The 22,417-nt window shown below is 37.7% G+C and overlaps 1 protein-coding gene across 2 annotated transcripts in view; it reads left to right on the forward strand.

Moving 5' to 3' along the window:
* The window catches only part of CERS6 (ceramide synthase 6), a 331,363-nt gene that overhangs the window by 92,113 nt on the left and 216,833 nt on the right, over positions 1-22,417 (forward strand). For both annotated transcript variants that reach the window (XM_025934798.2, XM_025934799.2), the window contains exons 2-3: positions 1,585-1,690; positions 13,298-13,428. In XM_025934798.2, coding sequence (XP_025790583.1) covers positions 1,585-1,690; positions 13,298-13,428 — 237 coding nt within the window. The remainder of the gene's footprint in view (positions 1-1,584; positions 1,691-13,297; positions 13,429-22,417) is intronic.

Below are 22,417 nucleotides of genomic sequence, written 5' to 3' on the forward strand. Positions count from 1 at the left end.
TCCTGTTGAAGTAAGTGTCTTCTCTTTAACTTGAAATAGGACCCAGTGAGATATTATGTGGTGTATATATGTAAACTTCATTCATCCCACTTAAAAAATGTTCCTTTGTCTATTCTTTAATCTCATCAACTGTTACTAAAGAAGCTTCATGATCTGTTCTGTACATTTATCAGTTGTTGCCTTTCGCCAACGTTAACTTGGGTAATACTTTCATCTGATGTTTTATTATTTTGTATTAGTAGAAAATGTTCAACGTCACTACTGAAAAGGAACATTCACAAAACCTTATTTCTTGAACACTTAGTCTAAAACAACTCTTATTAAAGTTGTAAGTGCTTAAAAAAAAAGTTTCAGAGATGTCAGCATACCTTTGGGGCCCCCTGCCCTCTGCTGCTCCTTCAGTGCCTCCTTCACATGTCAAGCACAAGCAGAAATGAAGCGAAGGCTTCCCATTCTTCTGGACATAGTCGTTTGCTTAGGATAAAAACAGTGCAGCGATGCTTGTAATCATTTCAGACTTTTCAGCTTGTCTGGGACATCGTGCTATCTGACATCCTTCATTACTCCTTACGAGAAAGACCCAAATAACCACAGGGGCGCCTAGATGACCCAGGCAGTTAAGCAACCAACTCTTTGATTTCAGCTGAAATCATGATCTTGTGGTTTGTGGGATTGAGCCCACACTGGGCTCGGTGCTGACAGCATGGAGCCTGCTTGAGATTCTCTCTTTCCCTCTTTGTCTGCCCCCTTCCCATCTCAAAATAAATTTAAAAAATAAACTTAAAGACACAAATAACCACAAAGCAAGAATTTTAAGAAGCCATAAAGAATTGGGGCTGGGGCGCCGGGGGGGCCTGAGTGGGTTAAGCATCTGATTTCGGCTCAGGTCATGATCTCAGGGTTTGTGAGTTTGAGCCCCACTTCAGGCTCTGTGCTGACAGCTCAGAGCCTGGATCTGGCTTCAGATTCTGTGTCTCCCTCTCTCTCTCCTCCTTCCCTGGTCACACTCTGTCTCTCTCTCAAAAATAAACACACATTTAAGAAAATTAAAAAAAAAAAAATAAAGAATTGGGGCTGAATATAATGCATTTGGATTTTAGAGACAAAAATGGCCAATTTTATGAGGTAGGAGTGATCAAAGGTACATTCTCCATGTGTAATCAGATGATTAGTAAACACTTTGTCATCGTGGAAGGTGTAACATGACAATTGTTAGTGAGATGTTAGTAAGAAAAGTATAAGTTAAATCGTTTTAAAATGATGGTTTGTTTGGTTCATATATCTCATTTATGGTCTTATATTTGTCATCTGGTAGTCTTTCTACCTGTTCAATCACATTAGAACTTAAGGATCAGGAGATTTCAATGTTCTAAAAGGATTTCTTTTTTACTGTCACTGTTGGAGGCCTATAGGAGAGAAGAAAAGTTAAATCTGTTTTACATTGACTGATGAATGAATGTCAGCAGTGTCCACCCAGCACTTCATTGGGACAATTGGGTAATGTGTGATTAATTGGTGACATTAAGAAAAGTTATAGAAAGAATAACTTCTTCTGACCTTATTTTATTTTATTTTATTTTTAAGATTTGTAGCCAAACCATGTGCCATCGCCCTCAACATTCAGGCCAATGGACCACAGATTGCCCAGCCCAATGCCATTCTGGAAAAGGTCTTCACTGCAATTACGAAGGTATGATTGCCTTTTTGGGTGGTATGAGTTATCATGACCACCATTCTCAATCTGAAATTATTTAATCCCTTCTTTCCTGGGTTTGAGAACTAATTGCCCAGCTTCATGCTGGAAAGTGTGCTGTTGGAAAGCGTGCAAACATTGTGACTAGGCCAAACAGGTAGAAGCTAAATAAATGTGGGCATGTTTGAGACCTGTTTATTTATTCTCACATTGATTTTAGAAGCTGGTCTGTAAAGAACAGTCTAGATTAGATTCTAGTGATTAATCTAATTTTGTGTCTCTTTTAATCTCACATGACATGAAGCAGTACATATAATGGTTGGATGGGATTTTGTGGAGACGACTGGGTAAAGCTGAGGAATATAATTAATGTACAGGCATACGTTGGAGATGTCGTGGGTTTGGTTCCAGACCACTGCAACAAAGCAAATACCACAGTAAGGCATGGCAAATGAATTTTTGGGTTTTTCCAGTGCATATAAAAGTTATGTTTACATTATACTGTTATCTGTTAAGTGTGTGCAAATAGCACTCTGTCCAAAAGACAATGATGCCTTAATTTGAAAATATTTTGTTGCTTAAAAATGCCAATCATCATCTGAGCCTTCAGCAAAATTGTAATGTTTTTGTTGGTGGACACTCTTGTCTCCATGTTGATAGCTGTTGACTGATTAGGGTGGTGGTTCCTGAAGTTTGGGGCGATTATGGCAACTTCTTAAAATAAGACCGTAATGAAGCTTGCTGCATTGATCAGCTCTTCCTTTCATGAAAAATTTCTCTGTAGCATGGGATGCTGTTTGATAGCATTTTACCCACAGTTGAACTTCTTTCAAAATTGGAGTCAGCTTTATCAGCTTTATCAGCTAAATTTATGTAGTATTCTAAATCTTTTCTTGTCATTTCAACAATCTTCACAGCATCTTCACCAGATGGAGATTCCATCTCCAGAGACCACTTTCTTTGTTCATTCATAAGAAGGAGCTTCTTACCCATTAATATTTTATCATGAGATCTCAGCAATTCAAATATAATATTAATGAAATGTTTGAAATATTGCAGGAATTACTGAACTGTGAGGTAGAGACACAAAGTGAGCCAATGCTGTGTTAAAAAGAATGGCACCGATAGACTTGTTTGATGCAGAGTTGACACAAACCTTCCATATGTAAAAAATGCAATTATCTGTAAAGTGCAGTAAAGCGAAGTGTGATAAAACAAGGTTTGCCTGTACGTATGAAAGGAAGTGCCCATTTGCTTCTAGCATGGCCCTTGTGTTCCAGCAGTTATGAGACACAGGCAGATGTAAACAAAAGAGGGAATAATTAAAGGACAGAAGAGTTGCAAGATGAAAGAATGAAAGACAAGGATCTAGAGAGTTATAAGTTACAGATTCACTGCAGAGAAAACAGAAGAGATTATCACTGTGGTGAGAGTGAAAGCCAAACCAGGAGCAGGGAGAGGAGAGCAGGGGAGGGGGCAGATCTTTGCCCCTCCACTGATATCGCCTTAGGAACAAAGAGGGGAGGAGAAAGAAGCCAGAAACCCTCCATCTAAGGCTGTGAGAAAACAAAGCACATCACAGCATCCCAAGTATTTTTTTACTCCTATATCGCCCTTCATCTTACTCTCGTATAAACAAGAAAGAAGGACAGGAGGAGTGTAGTATTCTAGGAGAAGTATTGTGTGTTCGTACATTAAATGGTTCCTTTTCCCTTTTTCATTTTTCTGGGAAAATTACTCAGGCTTTTAAAATGTGATTTGACAGTGTTAAGTTTTATTCCTTTTTTGGTATTTGTATTGCTAACCATTTGTATTACTTGTCTCTTGTCTTAAAACTATTAATTCACATATTCAAACATTTTTATTTATATTATGGTCTTCATTTCTGCCAAGATTTTCTAGGATTTTCCCCTCTATCCTTTTAAAAATGATATTTTTCCTGGAGAAGTAGAAGAAAGCACTAGGTACTTCTTATATCTCTGTCAGGAAGAAGAGAAGAATGTATTAGGAAAAGCTCTTCTGGTAGTTTTATGGGCTGGTTTTAGATTGCCAAGCTCTTACCTGAAGGGGCACGTATCTTAATGGTACTTAAAGGAAGAAAATATTAAGAAAAAGCTTGTATTTTCTTTTAACATAGCAATTTTCTTTTCCTCTGAAAAAGCAGAAGTGTAGGAAGTTATCAGGTTTTTAAAAATGAGATTATAATATATTAGTGTTTGTCTTGTGAACTACTCTAAATGCATAATAAAATGAGTCTACCCAAATGTTACGTGTCCCCTTAGAAATTCTACAGTGGACATTTTATTCCCTTGCCTTATGTTTATTGTGGTTACTGGAGAAATTTCCTCTATAAAGGTAGTAAAAGGAATTTGGAGTCATGTTGACTGCTCTAGAGAATATTTGCTTCCAGCTCATTTTAATCATACTGTCTTAGTTTTCCAAGGTGATTCTTTTGGACATTTTTATGTGATTAGAGAAGAAGCCTCATGATTTAAATGTAGAGGCAGCAAAAGTTGGACCAGTTGTTCCTTGAATTCTTTATAGTTGTCCAGTGTTATTTATGATCTGAGAAGGTAACAGGCAGTTGACTAGAGTAGAAGTAGCAACATATGGAGAGATTAAACACTGTATGTATTTGAGTGACCATTCACCAACCTGGCCTTGACCATGATTCCGGGTCACCTTTGGAGAAGGGCATGGTTATCATCTTTCAAGAATGTAGGGGCGCACTCTCAGAACCTTCAAAATCTGCGATGCATAGGACATAATTTGTGGGGCCAATGCAGAACGAAAATGCAGGGCCTCTTGTTCAGAAAGCATGAAAAAATGCCATTTAAGGCATAAAAATATAAAGCTTTTTTTATTTTCTTTCATAGATTCTTTTTCTTGACCTGTCAACGTGTTTTTTATTTGTTATTTAATGTCATGCCCCCTCAGACATGGGGATATTCATGAGGCAAGTGTAGAGCCTCACATGTCCTGGGGACCCCACACTATGACTTACTGAACACACAGCCCATTAGCTGTGTCCAGACTGGGCCGATGTGCCTGCCCCTCTCTGGCCAGAGGTAGAGAAGTTGAGACCGGCTTCACCCCTTTTGATGGGCCTACTGCCCCAACCCCCAGGGGACTGGTGACTGCCAAGTGTATTGCAGTCTCTAGAGCAGGACACACTTGGCAGCTGGATTGGGGTGAGCAAGTGTATCGTCCCCACTGAGTCACCTACCAAATGCATCAGGGCACTGCCACCCTGGGGTGCAGGCAGCTACCCCCATGTCCCATGCTGAGACACCGCAGGTATACATACCCAGTTCCAGCCCTTTTCATGCTTGCCCCTGGGGCAGCAGTAGTCACTGGGCAGAAGCGGGAAGGAGTAGGAGGTCTGGGGAGCCAGGGGACAGAGAACTAAGTTCCCCGGAACTGGTTGGGGGAAGTGGTGGGACTGTGTGTGAGCCAAGACTCTGAGCCCTAACACGTGTTCCTCTGTCTCATTGGCCTTCATATACAAAATACAAATTCCATAACAAAATTATTAAGAATTTCAAGATAGCTGCCATAGAACTTCAAACCCCAAGCACGAGCCTTTCTGAATTGTGGATCCCTGTGTGACTGCACTGGTACATGCCCTGTGTAGTTCTCATCTATGTAATTATCTGATAAATAGGTAACATCTGTTTGTCTCTCTGTATATCTGGTACAAACAAATGTGCATGTGCATAGTTGTTTATTTATATTTATTTATTTATGTTTGGGGTCTCTTGCCATACTATTGGCACATATCTATAATCCTAACAGCCTTACTTTTCTAATCCTATCAATTCTTGAGCCACTGAGGAAAAAAAATATATATGTCAGCTGTGAAACCAGGTTTTATGACACAGAGAAATCATACCATCATCCACTTTTGGTATGTTACTCTATATCTTAAAAATTATAGGCAAATTTCCTATAATTTGTTCTGCCTTATTCTCCTCTTATGTCTGTCTCTTTCTTTCCTTTTTCCTCGGAGTATTGGTTATGAATATTAGGGTCAGCCTAGGTATTTCTGTATAAAAGTGTGTATATATGTCAGCATTGTTCATTTCTTTCCTTGGAAATCTTAAAAAAGGAAAAAACTAAGGAGAACAATTAAAAATCCAAAACAATTAAAAAAAACGCACACAAAGAAGAAGGAGAATCTCCCAAACTCTATTTTTGGCAAACTAGTAGATACATATCTCTAAATTTCAAAATATGTATTAAGGCTAACAAAAAAAAACAGTTGGTGGGTTGGGCAGAAGCCAAGCAAGAGGAAGTGAAGAGCATGGAGTGGGGGTAGCTCTCAGGAAAGCCAGCACAAGAGACAGCTTCTGAATGTGAGGGAGACAAAAGCTCTAACCAGTGTTTGCAACATTAGATACAGAAACTGGTGAGCAAGGCCGGCGGTTGTCCTCCTGAACTCAGTTTAATTCAGAGAACTGGAAGAAGTTCACAGATGACAGTGTGGATGGCACATTTTCAGGAGATGGTCTCCCTTGGTGGCGGCTGAACTGCACGAGCATTCTCCCTGCTCTGCGTACTCCCAGGAGCTGGTCAAAAAACTCTGATGGACTCGATGATGAGTAATAAAGAAGGAACACACACAACATTGAAGACAAGGAAAAGAATGTGTAGCAGTGCTTATTAACAAAAATTGTTAGTGGAAAAATGAGGCCACAAGGCAAACGAAAATTGTGATTAAATATTTTACCATAAACTAAAAAAATATATATATAAGTAATAACTCTGTGAAGGAAAACCACAAAAAAAGAAATGTAAGACCTAAAAAAAAAATAGTTGGTCAACAGGAAAAGGGACGCATTGTGAGCTGGTAGCTTCAGGAGAACATACTAAAACTATCATAGAGGGGCACCTGGGTGGCTCAGTCAAGTACGCGTCCAGCTTCAGCTCAGATCATGACCTCACTGTTTGTGAGTTCGAGCCCTGCATAGGGCTCTGCACTATCAGTGCTTGGGCTTCTCTCTCTTTACCTTTCTCTCACTGCCTCTCCCCCAGGTGCACTTTCTCTTTCTTAAAATGAATAAATAAACTTTAAAAAATAAAAAATAAAAATAAAAGAAAACTATCACAGAAATGAAGACAAAATTGGAAAGAATACAGGGAACACAAGACACTTCAGAAAACTCAGCAAGGAACATGGGAGATAGAAAACTATTAAATGAGACAAAAAGTGCTAAAAATAATTAGATGTTTAGATTGAGCAGATCCAGCATCTGCATTATCAGAGTCCCATAAGGAAAAGCAAAATAAAATAAATATTGAAAGATATAATTCAAGAAAATTTTCCTAAAATAAATGGGGATTTGTTTTAATATGTTGATGAAAATGCAGTAAAAATTGACCCAAGAAGGTTAAATTATTGGACTTGAAAAATAAAAGAAAGAATTCTTTGAGAAGCCAAGCCAAAAATCAAATCACTTAACTAGCAAAAAAATATCACCATGACTTTAGTCTTCTTTATAGCAACATTTCCAACATTTTCAAGGAAAATGTGAACTAAGAATTTTATATTTAGGCAAATTGGTTTTATGCTGTAAAAGTTAAAAACAAACAGATTTCAACATGCAAAAATATGAGGGAATTGTTCTCATGAGTCCTTTTTGAAGAAAGTATTATAATCATTGATTTTAGCTGATCAAGAGGTTACTGGAGTGTTGGTAGGTTTTGGATACATTTCAACTGTTGAAAGAGAGAAAGAAATGTGAGGATCAGGATGACAGAACAGAATGTAAACGTTCATATGCGTTCACATAGAAGTGATACAACTAACAGTAATGGGGGTGGGGAGAAGAAGGTGAGAGGTAGAATACATTCACTAGTCGCATAATCTCTAGTAGCTGGGAGTGAAAGCAAATCAGTTTAAGCAGCCAAATTGAGTAATAGAAGTACAAACATATTTAACAGTATAAGAGTAAACTGTAAAAATGATAAAATTATTAATATTGGGTGGGGTAAGAAGAGGAAATATGGTAGTTTTAAATACTGCTTATATGGAATTATTGACTGACAACAAATAGAAGAGTATTGTAATTATGAATAACCACTAGAACAAAAATTGCCCACAGGAAGGAAAATAAAACCAACAATACTTGGTTTGTCATTTTTGTTTTTTTTTAACCTATCAAAACAGAAAGCATAACAGGATTAATGTGAGGGAACTATAAACAAACGTTCAATTATATCAATATGTGTAAATGGGTTTGACTCCTCTAACTATTTTAGTTTTGGGTCCTTCAGATAAAGTAATTATAAATATTGAAAATAAAAGTATGAGTAAAGGTATACAGACAAATACAGATAAGTAGGGTTTTTGTTTTTACATAAAAGTGGAAGTCAGACCAAAAAGGAATTAAGTAAAATGAAGAATTGGCTTTTTATTGCCAAAAGGTACAATTCATAATAAAGATAAAATAGTCCTGACTAATATGCGTTGAATGTCAGTGTATCTATATACTAATAAAAAAGAATGAAAAGAAATAATAGCAGGGAATTTTAATTTACCTCTGAGTCATGACAGATCAAGTGAACAAAATGTAAAACAGAAGATAGAAATTCTAAGAGGCATAATTAATGAGGAAGATCTAAGTGGTACATTTAGAACTGCATCCTGTCAGCAATACCGGAGTCCACGGTGGTCCCACCAGACAGCACCGTGTTAGCGTAGAAGTCCTTCCAGATATCAGCATCACACTTCATGATGGAGTTGAAGGTGGTCTTCTCAATGCACAGACTATACTTTCTTTTAAAGGACCTATTAAACATCTACAAAAATGACCTTTATTATATATACAAAACTGAGATAAATTTTAAAAATAGGCACAACTTAATAATACTAGAACTCAGAAACCAGAAAACCTGTTGCTCTTTTAATCAACTCTTGGGTAAAAATAGAAATTCAGAATATTTGGTAGCAGTAATGATAAAAACACTACTCATTTGTATTGTGCCAAAACAGCACTCAGATGAACATTCAGATGAAATATATACATATATGCATATATGTATATGTAATATATACATATATGAAGTTAAACACTTAAGCATTAGAAAAAGAACAGAACAAAGGCAAGCAGAAAGCAGAAATTAATGATAAATGCAAAAATTGTGTTAGCAAAACTATAGAATTGAAAATCAATTCAAAAGTACCTTATCTGTTTAATTTTTTTTTTTTACAGAAAGTCAGCTAGTCCAATCAAAAAAACAAAGCACAAATTACAGCATCATAATTAACAACATAATAATCAACAGTCACAGAAATGGAGGAAAATGAAAAGGATATATTTCTGTTAATATGGAAAATAAAATATAAAAACTTGGGTAAAATGGTTATCATTCTAGGAAAATATAATTTACCAACTATATATATGTATGTGTGTATATAAAGATTAAAATCAAGAGCTAAACTGCAAAACAGGATGAGACTCAGATCCTCTCATAAGAAAAATTCTAACACAGTCTTAAAGAGCAGATAATTCCCATGGTATTTTACACTATACCAAAGCATAGGAAATTAAGGAAATCATCCAGATTCTTTTTTTATGTAGCAGCGAAACATTAATTTAACATTAAAGTCTGACAATGATTTAACCAAAAAAAAAAAAAAAAAAAAAAAGAGTAGAGACCAATTGAACTTAATATCAATGAAAAGTCCCAAATAAAAGTTAATAAACAGAACCTAACAACACAATAAAAGAATTAACATTACCAGAGAGGATTTATTCTAGGAATTCAAGGTCTTCCCTGAATTCAACATTACACAATCTATGTAATACACTATATTAATTGATCTAAGGAGAAAAAGGGTATGATCATCTCCATGGATGCTGAAATCTAACATTATTGTGATTAAAATAAATTTATCTAACTAGGTAAATGTGTTTTTTTTTTTTTTAAACACAATAAGTCTATTTGATGTCAGTTCCAAATCTGGCCTGTTGCTTAATAGGAACAGTGGTATTCCCATTAAAGTCTAGAACAGATAGAGATGGAAAACCATTGTTCTACATAGTGCTAAGTTTTACACTGAATTACTGAATAGGTAAGAGAAAGAAAATAAAGGCATAAACATTAGAAAGGAGGTGGTAAAGCTATTGTTACGTGAATTTGAATCCTTCCTGTATTTTAGGTACTGGTGAAAAAAGATATGAAATTTTCCTTTGTTTGCAGAGCTTACATTCTGATGACATGTTATTATATGACTATACACTTGGAAAATTAAGGAATCAAGTGAAAACTTACCACAAACAATACCAGAAAAGATAATATCCCTAGGAATAAATGTAACAAGGATGTGCAAGGTGTGTGAGGAAAATTTTCCAACACTGTTGAAGGACACAAAAGACAAATTGAGTAAAGATGTCAATTCACCCTACATTAACTTCTTGAACATTCAGAGTAGGAAAGGCTTTTGTTATTAATGACCCCAAATTCAGAAGTTAAAGCAGGAAAAAATGGTAAGTTCAGATATGTTTTTTTAAAACTTCAAGAAAACAAACAAGCAGAAAACCCCATAAGCAAATTCTACAACACAAAGATACACTGGTACAAAGTACAACCTGTGGTACAGACACAGGTTAATACATGAAGAAACTCTACAAATCAGTAAAGAAAATACCTACAAATCAAGAAAAACTGGGCAATAGGTATGAAAAGACTGTTCATAAAAAGGAAGTGTTAATGGTTTTTAAAACGTGAAAAGGTGCTTCTTTCATAAAAAGAGGAAATCAAATTAAAAATATACTGAGACAGGGGCACAGGGGTTGCTGAGTCAGTTAAGCAATCTGACACTTGATTTTGGCTCAGATCATGGTCTCATGGTCGTGAAATTGAGCTCCATGTCAGTCTCCGCGCTAGGCGTGGAGGCTGCTTAAGATTCTCTCTCTCCCTGTCCCTCTGCCCCTCCTGCTCTCAACAGATACACTGAGACTATATGTATATATATCAGACTGAAAAAATTGAGAAATCTGATAACATACTCTATTGGCAAGGCATTGGGAAATGGGCACTTTTGCTTATGAGAGTATAAATTGGTAAAATCATTAGCAAGGGTGATTTTTTAATATATAAATAAATTGCAAATGCATAGTTCTTTGATCTCCAGGGTTCACTTCCAGGAATTTATCTCTGTACGTATGCCTGTATAAAATGACCTGTCATAAGATTATTTATTACAGCGTTGTTTATAGTTAGTGGAAGTCTGGAAACTACTTAAACATCCATTAACAGGAGAGTGGATAAGTAAATTATAGTATATCCTGACAAAAGAAAGAGGGCATTCTTTTTTTTTTTTTAATGTTTATTTATTTTTGAGAGAGAAAGACAGAGCATGAACGGGGGAGGGGCAGAGAGAGAGGGAGACACAGAATCTGAAGCAGGCTCCAGGCTCCGAGCTGTCAGCACAGAGCTAGATGTGGGGCTGACACCCACGAACTGCGAGATCATGACCTGAGCCAAAGTTGGACGCTTAACTGACTGAGCCACCCAGGTGCCCCAGGAAGGCATTCTTTATATTTTAATACGGAGATATTCCAAGATACATTGTAAAGTGAAAAACGCAAAGTTCAGAATGATACATGTAGTATGCAAACATTTGTGTGACACAGGTCATATATGAATACATATTCAATTTATTTATATTTGCACAAAATAACTCTGGAGAAGAAGCTGATTTAATAACTGGTTAGCTGGTAGGGAAGAGGGAGAGTCATAGGAATAAAATGGGAAGGTGAATTAGTTTGTGAACCATGTGAATGTTATACCTATTTAATAAGCTTAGAAAACAAATTAAAGTTAAAAATTAATTCTTCTAGAAAATGGTGTAGCCAAGGTATAGAGTAAGATGTAAATTTTCTGTCTTCCCTGTTTTTTTAAATTAAGACAGACATGAAAGGAGAGTGTAGATGGTGTCATGACTAATAAAGTCACGTGAAAGTACACACCTCCTGAAAGTTGGCAAATGACTTTCACAAACACAAACTCAGCACATTTTATAACCTCAGTCATGATACTGAGGCCACTTACTGTGTTTCCTGTGTATCTGTCATCTAAAATTGCTCGAGATGTTTTGATAAGGTGTCATCTGTGCATCCTACCCTTATAATTTGAAGCTGGTCAGCCTGCCTTCCCCTCCCCTGCTTTTGGTTATTTTCTCTGCTCATTAACAGCTCCTTAGCAGTAAAGATAGAATAAATAAAGGAAGAGAACACAGCTTAGTTTTGTTGTGTGGCAGGGCACATTCACATAACTGTTGGCAGGATGCTCTTTAAGATATTGAGGAGAGGGTAGGGATAGGAAATGGGAGAAACGCATTTACTGACTTAGACATATTTTTTACATTCGGTCATCACCACAGTCCCATTTAGGTGGATAAATAGCCCTGACAAGTGAGGGAACCGAGGCTCAGATTTCATTACAGTGAGGAATTGAACCAGTCTGTTGCCTCCTAATGTTAGAGAAATGAATGAGAGAGAGAATAGTATCATCATATGATGAGCATAAGTTGGGTCTCTTCCCCATTCACCATGTTTGTGTCTTCAAGGAATGCAGAGTTGTTGTAAATTTTGATGGGGATCTGATCAAAAGGAATGAACAAGAAGAGGGGTAGAAGAGGGATTTGAGAAAAACAGAGCAGAGAGAGACAAGGAAGAAAAAGAACACCTGTTTTGTAGTAGAATTGGTACCTTAGGCTAAAGTGAGCTATGAGATTATTTCGTGCTTTTGTCTGTCCTACATTACCCTCATGTGTGATAATTGGGTATAGCATTTTTTTTTTCCTGAGAAAGTGAGACATGTGAATGATGCCTCTTAACTCCTTTCCTTGAAGGCTGATGGAGCTGACTCAGCCAGTTGGCTCTTTCATCTCATCTCCGTTGCTGATAAGGAATGTAAGCATTAGAGGAGCGTCTGGGTGGCTCAGTTGGTTAAGTGGCTGACTCTTGGTTTCGGCTCAGGTCACAATCTCGCAGTTTGTGAGTTTGAGCCCTGCATCAGGCTCTGTGCTGTTAGTGCAGGGATTTTCTCTGTCTCTCTCTCTCTCTGCCCCTCCCCTGCTCGTGTTCTCTGTCTCTCTCCGCATAAATAAACTTGAAAAAAAAAAGTGCAAGCATTAGAGCAAGATTCACGTTTTTCACTGTTGTTTCGTAATGAGTAACTTTTCTTCTGAGTGATAATTTTTTTAAACATATTTTTTTAGCGTTTATTCATTTTTGAGAGACAGAGACAGAGCGCGAGCGGGGGAGGGGCAGAGAGAAAGGGAGACACAGAATCCTAACCAAGCTCCAGGCTCTGAGCCATCAGCACACAGCCAGATGCGGGGCTCGAACTCAACTCATGAACTGCGAGATCATGACCTGAGCTGAAGTCAGATGCCCAACCAACTGAGCCACCCAGGCGCCCCCAGAGTGATTACTTATATTCATGCTACTAATGGAAGGACTATGTCCTCAGTGGTAAATACAGAAATCTCAGTAGCAGGTAGTAAATAGAGGTTAAAAAAATCAACTTAGACAAGGGCAGATGTGTTTGTGGTGAAGATGAAAATGATTTTGCTGGTGCCTTATTTCATAGCATCCTGATGAAAAGAGATTGGAAGGCCTCTCCAAACAGCTGGACTGGGATGTTCGCAGCATTCAACGCTGGTTTCGACAGAGGTGCAACCAGGAGAAGCCAAGCACGCTGACGAGGTTCTGTGAGAGCATGTAAGTTGCTGTTACTCTTCTTGAAAGCAAAACCTGCCTAAGTACCCCTCCTGTCCCTAACTTAAAAATAAAGGCTTCGTGCAGGCTCCAGCAGCCCCTGTAAAGCATGCCACCTGGTGGAAAAAATAGTCCTCAAAAACTGGGGGAATAGTAGTTTGTAAGAATTTGTGATTAACGCTTTGGATTCAGTAACTGAAGTTCACTTTCTAATGTAGTTCCTACAAGGTATTGGCAGATGGTATTTTCAGGGGCCTGCGATGGTATTTTCATTTAGCCACCTTTGAAATAGAGCACTAAAAGTTATTACTTTAATGGTTTGAATTTTAATAGAGGAGACTTTGTCAAGATGTTCTTTCCACGGGTAACAGCTGAGATGCTAAGATGTATAATCAGAGAGTCGTGATTATGTCCCATATTCCTGGAGATTTAGCAAATAACTATATTATATTCCTTGGGTGAATTTAATGAAGCATTGCTTGAAGGTGGGGGGTGGAATGAAGGTCTCTTCCATTTCTGAAATGCGAACTTTATGGTGTGTAAATTATCAATAAAGCTGTTAAGAATAATAAAAGACCTATAGAGAACTAGCACAGTGCCGTTTTGAAATAGTGACACTCAATGCACTGACCTAGAGGAAAGTTAGAGAAGGAAATACTGAAGCATTGAGCACATTTCCAACAAAGGGAAGGGACTGTGCCTCGAGCTCGTTGGGTACATTTGGTCTTCATCCTTTGGGATGTGACTGTGCCTTTGTCTAACAGCTCTGTGCTTTGGGAGCTTTTTTTCCTGACACCTGGTCATTTGAACAATAGTGCTGTCATTGTTCCCTTTGTTGCAGGCTCCTTCTGTTTGGGGTTAAAGTTGCATTTTCAGGTTTAGCTTTCAATTATGCTGAAAAAGTATTTTAGCAATTACAATCTAAAACTCAGAGGGAAGCCTGATGTTCTGGGAGAAGTGAGTGAGGGGAAGAATAATAACCATAAATTCCTAGGGCTGGATAAATATGGGGAGCATAAACAGGGTCTTCAGGAGGTCAGAATATTTATAAAACATGGAAAAACAACCGAGTAGATACAATCTGCAAAGCCCTTCCTATAATTGAACTGAGTGGCAATTTATAGAAGAAGGATTTATGCATCTGGGCTCCTGATCAAAAGCTGGAATTGCTTCCTGGCCTGGCCCCACCACGTACATGAAGGACCTGTGTTCCTTCTTTGGGCTGTGGGTCTGAGTAGTGGTGAGGCTGAGTCTTGGCATCGGGACCACATGCTGAAACTCACGTGCCATCTTCCCCTCCTCCAGCTAACTTCTTTGGTAACTCGACACTTGTCCTTTCTCTACTATACTGACTCTACACCAGTTTCCATACCAGTATGTATAGGAATCAGTCATTGAATGTTGTTCAAGTACAGATTATCATTGAGTCGGTCTGATGGCAACCGAGGGTACATTTTTAACAAGTTTCCAGGTGATGCCACTGGTCCATGGACCACATTTTGAAGAGCAAAGCTCAACACTATACCAGTATCTATGTCTTCTCCCTGAATTCAGCTGGCCTTTATCTGCAGTTAGAATCAGCTAAAAATATTTTTAAATGATTGATAAAGGCATGACAATGTGAAGGCGCAACTGGGGGGAGAGATGGTACCTAAATTTATCAATTATGATCTTTTTCCTCAAGTGGTTTATTTTAATAGTTAGTGTCAAGGAGATATAACAAATATCTGAGTATATGCACATCAGGGATATTAAACAATGAGCAGATAGACGTGTGCACGAAACAATTGGCATGGACCATCAGTAAGTAAAGATTAGAGGAGAAAGATCAGCTGTGGGCTAGGGCACGTGGCAGGGCTATTGGGTTAGAACTGAGACGGTACTGGTGGCCTTTGACTTCTCTGTTGCAGAGGACTGTGCTGATGAACTTTGTTCTGAAACTCTCTTCTTCCTTAACCTCTGGATTGCCACTAGATTCTCTGGTCTTTCCAAGAGCAACTGTTTGTATGACGTATTCTGCATTTTTCCATTTTCTTGAGTGGGCTTCTCCAGAGTCAGTCTTCAACCTCTTATTTTCCCCGCTCTACCTTCCATCCTCTGTGCAGAAGTAATTTTCTCTTGCCATCCTCTTCCAAAGTCATGTGTCCAATGACAAGGCATCGTTCTGCTGTCTCCCAGCTGGCAACTCTGACTTGCTTCCATTGCTGACTTCCCTTCACCTGTTGTTTGCATGCCTCCATTGCGTTATAGGCTAGAAGCTCAAACCAGTCATTTGCTGGGTTCCGTTAGTTCTTCATAAAGCCGCTGCTGTGGCCCAGATCTTAATTGCTCTCATAGCTATCCTTATTATTTATGTCACACTCATAGATATTTTGCTACAAAAAAATTCCTAACATGCTACTATTTCCATGTTCTCCTGCCTTTAAACCCTGATTTTTTTTTTTGCAACTGTTGGATAAATTATTAGGCTCCTTAGCCTGTTAGCTAGACTCTGATTTTCATGTGTTTGGTATCAGTCACCCAAATGACCCCTTCCTTCCAGAAGGTTGTCTTTTCACTGTCCATACTTTGTTCAATTGCTGCCATGGTTTATACTGTGCTCCTGGCATGGACACCTATGTTCCTCTGCCCTGCCCATCTATCCCCTACCCATTCTTCAAATCCGAGGCCCTCTCAGAAATGTGGCATGACTGTTGAGTGTCTGGAATGAGCATGACTTTTTTGGAATTTTAGAGTCCTCACTATAAGTGCTAGTAATTTAATATTGAATCACATGCTTTCTTATGTGGTGATTTAACTTAACTTGTCCGTATATTTTTACCCTCAGTATATAATACTTGCTCCTTGAGGGCACGAGAACCACATCTTGTTTTTCTTGCATTCTTAGTCTTTATCACCACATATATACTGCTGAATAAATATTGGTTAAATGACTGTAAGTTAAAGTGGCATTTTTTTGGAAGGATTTACTGATCTAAGTTGGCACGCTGCCTCCCCAAATGGAAAGTGCCTTTTATACACTGACTTAGCCTAAAATTTGTCTAGGAAAATTATCAAACTATGGAAAGCTCCAAGACTGTATCTCAAAGAGATTAGAGGAAGGAATGGGCTGGCAAAGGGGAACATTTAGCTAATGCGAGGCAAATAAAGCAGAATTATATTGGTCACTGTATGCACGAATGTATGCTATAGTTATTGCTCATCAATATAAAAAATGATCTGGAATAATTGTTCCTAACCAAGGGTGCACTGCGTAATCACCTGATGAGCTTTTGTAAATACACATACCCAGCCCCCACCCCAGGATGTCTGAATCAGTGTGGCATCCTAGGTGAGGTCTGGACATGGATATCTTGAAAGAAATGCCCTGAGTACTTACGGCACATATCCGTGGTTAAGAAGCACTAATCTCTGAAAAGAGATGACTGCTGTTCCAAAATACTAAAAATCAAATTAGCAAGCAAGCCAACACAGGTTTGGGACCTGAAGGTTTAGCGCCGAAATGTAAAGTTTCTATAGTTTTTCTGTTCTATCTAAATTACTATTTTAGAAAATACAGAGTCCTTTCGCGGGAATTGTGTTTCATCTTGCAGCGGTGGGGAATGGCAGCAGTATGCATGCCAAACCACGCTGGTAACCATCTGCTGGCATGTCCGACTTCTGGCATACCCGTTTCATGCAGATGAGCTGAGTAGAAGTTGTTCAACAAGTAATGTGTTGAAACATTGACATGAATTTCTTTCCTTCATGCTTGATGTCAGTCATTCGCAGCTGTGATAGTTTTGATGAATATTTCTTCCCGAAGGGTTTAAATCTTTATTGGCGACTGAAATAGAGATTTTCAAGAGGAAGTAAAGAATTTATAAAAATGAGATATCCTGTGATACATTTTCGGAGGAACTCTTGCTAAATGGGAGTCATTTAGCTGGGGGATCGTGCTTTGCAGCGACTGAAGTTTTACCTCTCCCCTCCCACAGTTGCATCAGGATAATAAGAAAGTAAAGAATATTGGCAATAAAAAAAATATCTGCAGGATGAAACAGGAAGAGGCAGAGATGTGTTTTCAGAATAAATGGCTTCCCTCTCGTTTGTGCACTATCAGTGTTCATCATTTTTAAATATTGTGCAGTATATTTAATAGCACATGCCTGGGAATAAATATTATATATGGCTTTCATTTAAGCAGTCTCCAAATGACTTCATACTGATAGGTAGATCTCCCATATGATAATATGAAGATGTAGGGCAAGGAATACTACATTTCACAGATTAGTTCTGATTTATGTGGATTGAGGTTTGCTCAGGTGGAACCTTGTTGTAAGTTGAGGACCCACGATTGTCTTTTCTTTAGGGATTTCATTTTAGAGTTGAGGTTGATTAAAACTACCCCCAGATGCTACCATACTTGGATGCAAGCAGGCCAAAATCTGGGAACATTTTGAAGCTGTGACTTTATTTCTGCAAAGAAAGCTCTATGATCTTAATTTGTGATTTCATTGAACTAAGGATAAGTCAGCAATGAGAAAGGAGTGGTTTACAAAATCACCCTCCTGCTACCACTCGGTCACAGATTTTGCTATCTTTTTACTTGAACAAGTTCGCAATGCTGTCTTGTGACCGCAATAAGAAAGTGGAACCTAATAATTGAGGGAAAAAAGAGAACAGGGCAACACAGGGAACAAGCTGAGTCAGATATCCCTTTATTTCAGATCAGTCTTTGATCTGAGGAAATGTGAACATATTCATCAAGTTGTCATAACACAGTCACCTATTTACAAAAAAACCACAACCAAGTATTTGTAAACTGCTTTAGAATCTTCCATAAATTGCACACTGTGGTGAAGAACAAAATTTTGCCTAAGAGAAAATTCCGTTTTGATTATTTTCACAAACAGATCATGACTTGAGCATTATTTACTACCAAAGTTCTCCTGAAGACTGATGTGGTGCTTTGTTTGTTTTAATGCAGTTTTTTTAAAATTTAAATTCAAGTTAGTTAACATACAATGTAGTATTGGTTTCAGGGATAGAACTCAGTGATTCATCACTCACATGTAACACCCAGTGTTCATCCCAACAAGTGCCCTCCTTGATGCCCATAACCCATTTAGCCCACCCATCTCCCCTCCAGCAACCCTCAGTTTGTTCTCTGTCTTTAAGAGCCTCTTATGGTTTGCCTCCCTCTCTGTTTTTATGTTACTTTTACTTCCCTTTCCCTATGTTCATCTGTTGTGTTTCTTAAATTCCACATATGAGTGAAATTATACGTTTGTCTTTCTCTGACTTATTTTTCTGAGCATAATACACTCTAGTCCATCCACGTTGTTGCAAATGGCAAGATTTTGTTCTTTTTGATCGTTGAGTAGTATTCCATGGTATGTATGTGTATGCATATATATATATACACACGTACATATATATGTATATATATATATACACACACACACACATATACATATATATATATGTGTGTGTATATATATATATATATATATATATATATATATATATATATATCACATCTTCTTTACCCATTCATCAGTCAGTGGATATTGGGCTTTTTCCATAATTTGGCTGTTGTTGATATAGCCAATATAGCTATAAACATTGGGGTGCATGTACCCCTTCAAATCAGCATTTTTGCATCCTTTGGATAAATTCCTAGTGCAATTCCTGCATCATATGGTAGTTCTATTTTTAATGTTTTAAAAAGTTTTATTTATTTATATGAGAGAGACAGACAGACAGAGACAGTCAGCATGAGCAGGAGAAGGGCAGAGAGAGGGGGAGAGAGAGAATCCCAAGCAGACTCTGCACTGTCCGTGCAGAGCCCGACGCAAGGCTTGAACTCATGAACTGTGAGATCATGACCTAAGCCGACATCAGGAGTTGGACCCTTAACCAACTGAGCCACCCAGGCACCCCTCTATTTTTAATTTTTGAGGAACCTCCATACTGTTTTCCAGAGTGGCTGCACCAGTTTGCATTCTCACCAGCAGTGCAAAAGGGTTCCCCTTTTTCTGCATCCTTACCAACATCTTTTGTTTCCTGAGTTGTTAATTTTAGCCATTCTGACAGGTGTGAGGTGGTATCTCAATGTGGTTTTGATTTGTGTTTCTCTGATGATAAGTGATATTGAGCATCTTTTCATGTGTTTGTTGGCCATCTGGATGTCTTCTTGGGAAAAGTGTCTATTCATGTCTTCTGCCCATTCCTTCACTGGATTATTTATTTTTTGGGTGTTGAGTTTGATAAGTTCTTTAAAGATTTTGGATATTAACCCTTTATCTGATACATCATTTGCAAATATCTTCTCGCATCCTGTAGGCTTCCTTTTAGTTTTGCTGATTGTTTCCTTTGCTGTGCAGAAGCTTTTCATCTTGATGCAGCCCCAATGGTTTATTTTTGCTTTTATTTCCCTTGCCTTTGGAGATGTGTTGAGTGAGAAGTTGCTGTGGCTGAGGTCAAGGAGGTTGCTGCCAGTTTTCTCCCGTAGGATCTTGATGGTTTCCTATCTCACATTTAGGTCTTTCATCCATTTTGAATTTATTTTTGTGTATGGTGTAAGAAAGTGGTCCAGTTTTATTTTTCTGCATGTCGCTGTACAGTTTTCTAGCACCATTTGCTAAGAGACCGTCTTTTTTTCCATTGGATATTCTTTCCTGGTTTGTTGAAGATTAGTTGGTCATACATTTTTGAGTCCATTTCTGGGTTCTCTATTCTGTTCCATTGATCTATGTGTCTATTTTTGTGCCAGTACCATACTGTCTTAATGGTTATAGCCTTGTAATACAGCTTGAAGTCTGGAATTGGGATGTCTCTAGCTTTGGTTTTCTTTTTCAACATTACTTTGGCTATTCAGGTTTTCTGGTTCCATACAGATTTTAGAATTGTTTGTTGTAGCTCTGTGAAGAATGCGGGTGTTATTTTGATAGGAATTGCGTTGAATATGTAGACTGCTTTGGGTATTTTACATATTTTAACAATATTTGTTCTTCCAATCCATGAACATGGAATGTTTCTCCATTTCTTTGTGTCTTCTTCAATTTCTTTCATAAGCTTTCTGTAGTTTTCAGTGTATAGATCTCTTATCTCTTTGGTTAGGTTTATTCCTAGGTATCTTATGGTTTTTGGTGCAATTGTAAATGGGATTGATTCCTTGATTTCTCTTTCTGCTGCTCCATTATTGGTATATAGAAATGGAACTGATTTCTGTACGTTGATTTTATATTCTGCAACTTTGCTGAATTCATGTATCAGTTCTAGCAGTTTTTTGGGTTGAATTATAGAATATCATGCCATCTGCAAATAGTGAAAGTTTGACTTCTTCCTTGCTGATTTCTATGCCTTTCATTTGTTTTTGTTGTCTGAGGGCTGAGGCTAGGATTTCCAGTACTATGTTGAGCAACAGTGGTGAGAATGGACATCCCTGTCGTGTTCCTGACCTTAGGGGGAAAGCTCTCAGTTTTTCCCCATTGAGGATATTAGCTGTAGGTCTTTCATATATCGCTTTTATGATGTTGAGGTATGTTCTATCTGTACCTGCTTTGTTGAGGGGTTTTATTAAAAATGGATGCTGTGTTTTGTCAGAAGCTTCTTCTGCACCTGTTAAGAGGGTCATATGGTTCTTACCTTTTCTTTTATTAATGTGGTGTATTACATTGATTGATTTGTGAATATTGAACCAGCCCTGCAGCCCAGGAATAAATCCCACTTGATCATAGTAAATAATTCTTGTAATGTACTGTTGAATTCATTTTGCTAGAATCTTTTGAGAATTTTTGTATCCAGGTTCATAAAGGATATTGGCCTATAATTCTTTTTAGTGGGGTCTCTGTCTGGAATCAAGGTGATGCTAACTTCATAGAATGAATCTGGAAGATTTCCTTCCATTTCTGTTTTTTGGAACAGTTTGGGAATGATAGGTGTTAACTCTAAATGTCTGGTAGAATTCCCCTGGGAAGCCATCTGGCCTAGGACTTTCGTTTGTTGGGAGATTTTTGATAATTGATCCAAATTTATTTGCTGGCTATGTGGGTCTGTTCAAATTTTCTAGTTCTTCTTGTTTCAGTTTTGGTAGTTCATGTTTCTAGGAATTTGTCAATTTCTTCCCAGATTGCCCAGTTTGTTGGCATATAATTTTTCATAGTATTCTCTTATAACTGTATTTCTGCAGTGTTGGTTGTATTCTCTCCTCTTTCATTTGTGTTTTTATCTATGTGGGTCCTCTATCTTTTTTGTTTGATAAGTTCTGCTAGGGGTTTATCAATTTTGTTTATTCTTTCAAAGAACCAGCATTTAGTGTCATTGATCTGTCTGTTATTTTGTTATTATTTAATAATAATCTGCTCTAATCTTTATTATATCCCTTCTTCTACTGGCTATAGGCTTTATTTGGTGCTCCTTTTCTGGCTCCTTTAGGTGTAAGGTTAGGCTGTGAATTTGGGGCTTTTCTTTGTTCTTGAGACAAGCCTGAATTGCAACGTATTTTCCTCTTAGGACTGCCTTTGCTGCATTCCATAGGGTTTGGGCTGTTGTGTTTTCATTTTCATTTGCTTCCATATATCTTTAAAAATCTCTTCTTTAATTTTCTGGTTCATTCATTCTTTAGTAGGATGTTCTTTAACCTCCATGAGGAGGTTTAAGGGGTTTCCAAATTTTTTCTTGTGGTTGATTTTATGTTTCTTAGCATTGTGATTTGAAAATATGATTGGTATAATCTCGATCTTTTTGTACCTATTGAGGGGTGATTTGTGACCCAGTATGTGATATAATCTGGAGAATGTTCTATGTGCATTCAAGACGAATGTGTATTCTTCTACTTTAGGATGAAATGTTCTGAATATATCTTTTAAGTCCATCTGGTCCTATGTGTCTTTAAAAGCCATTGTTTTCTTGCTGGTTTTCTGCTTAGATGATCTGTCCATTGTAAGTGGAGTATTAAGGTCCCCTATTATTATGGTATTATTATCAGTGAGTTTCTTTATTCTGT

The sequence above is a fragment of the Puma concolor genome, chromosome C1 (genome assembly GCF_028749965.1).
Source record: "Puma concolor isolate L17-30 chromosome C1, mPumCon1.1.hap2, whole genome shotgun sequence".
Classification (NCBI taxonomy): Eukaryota; Metazoa; Chordata; class Mammalia; order Carnivora; family Felidae; genus Puma; species Puma concolor.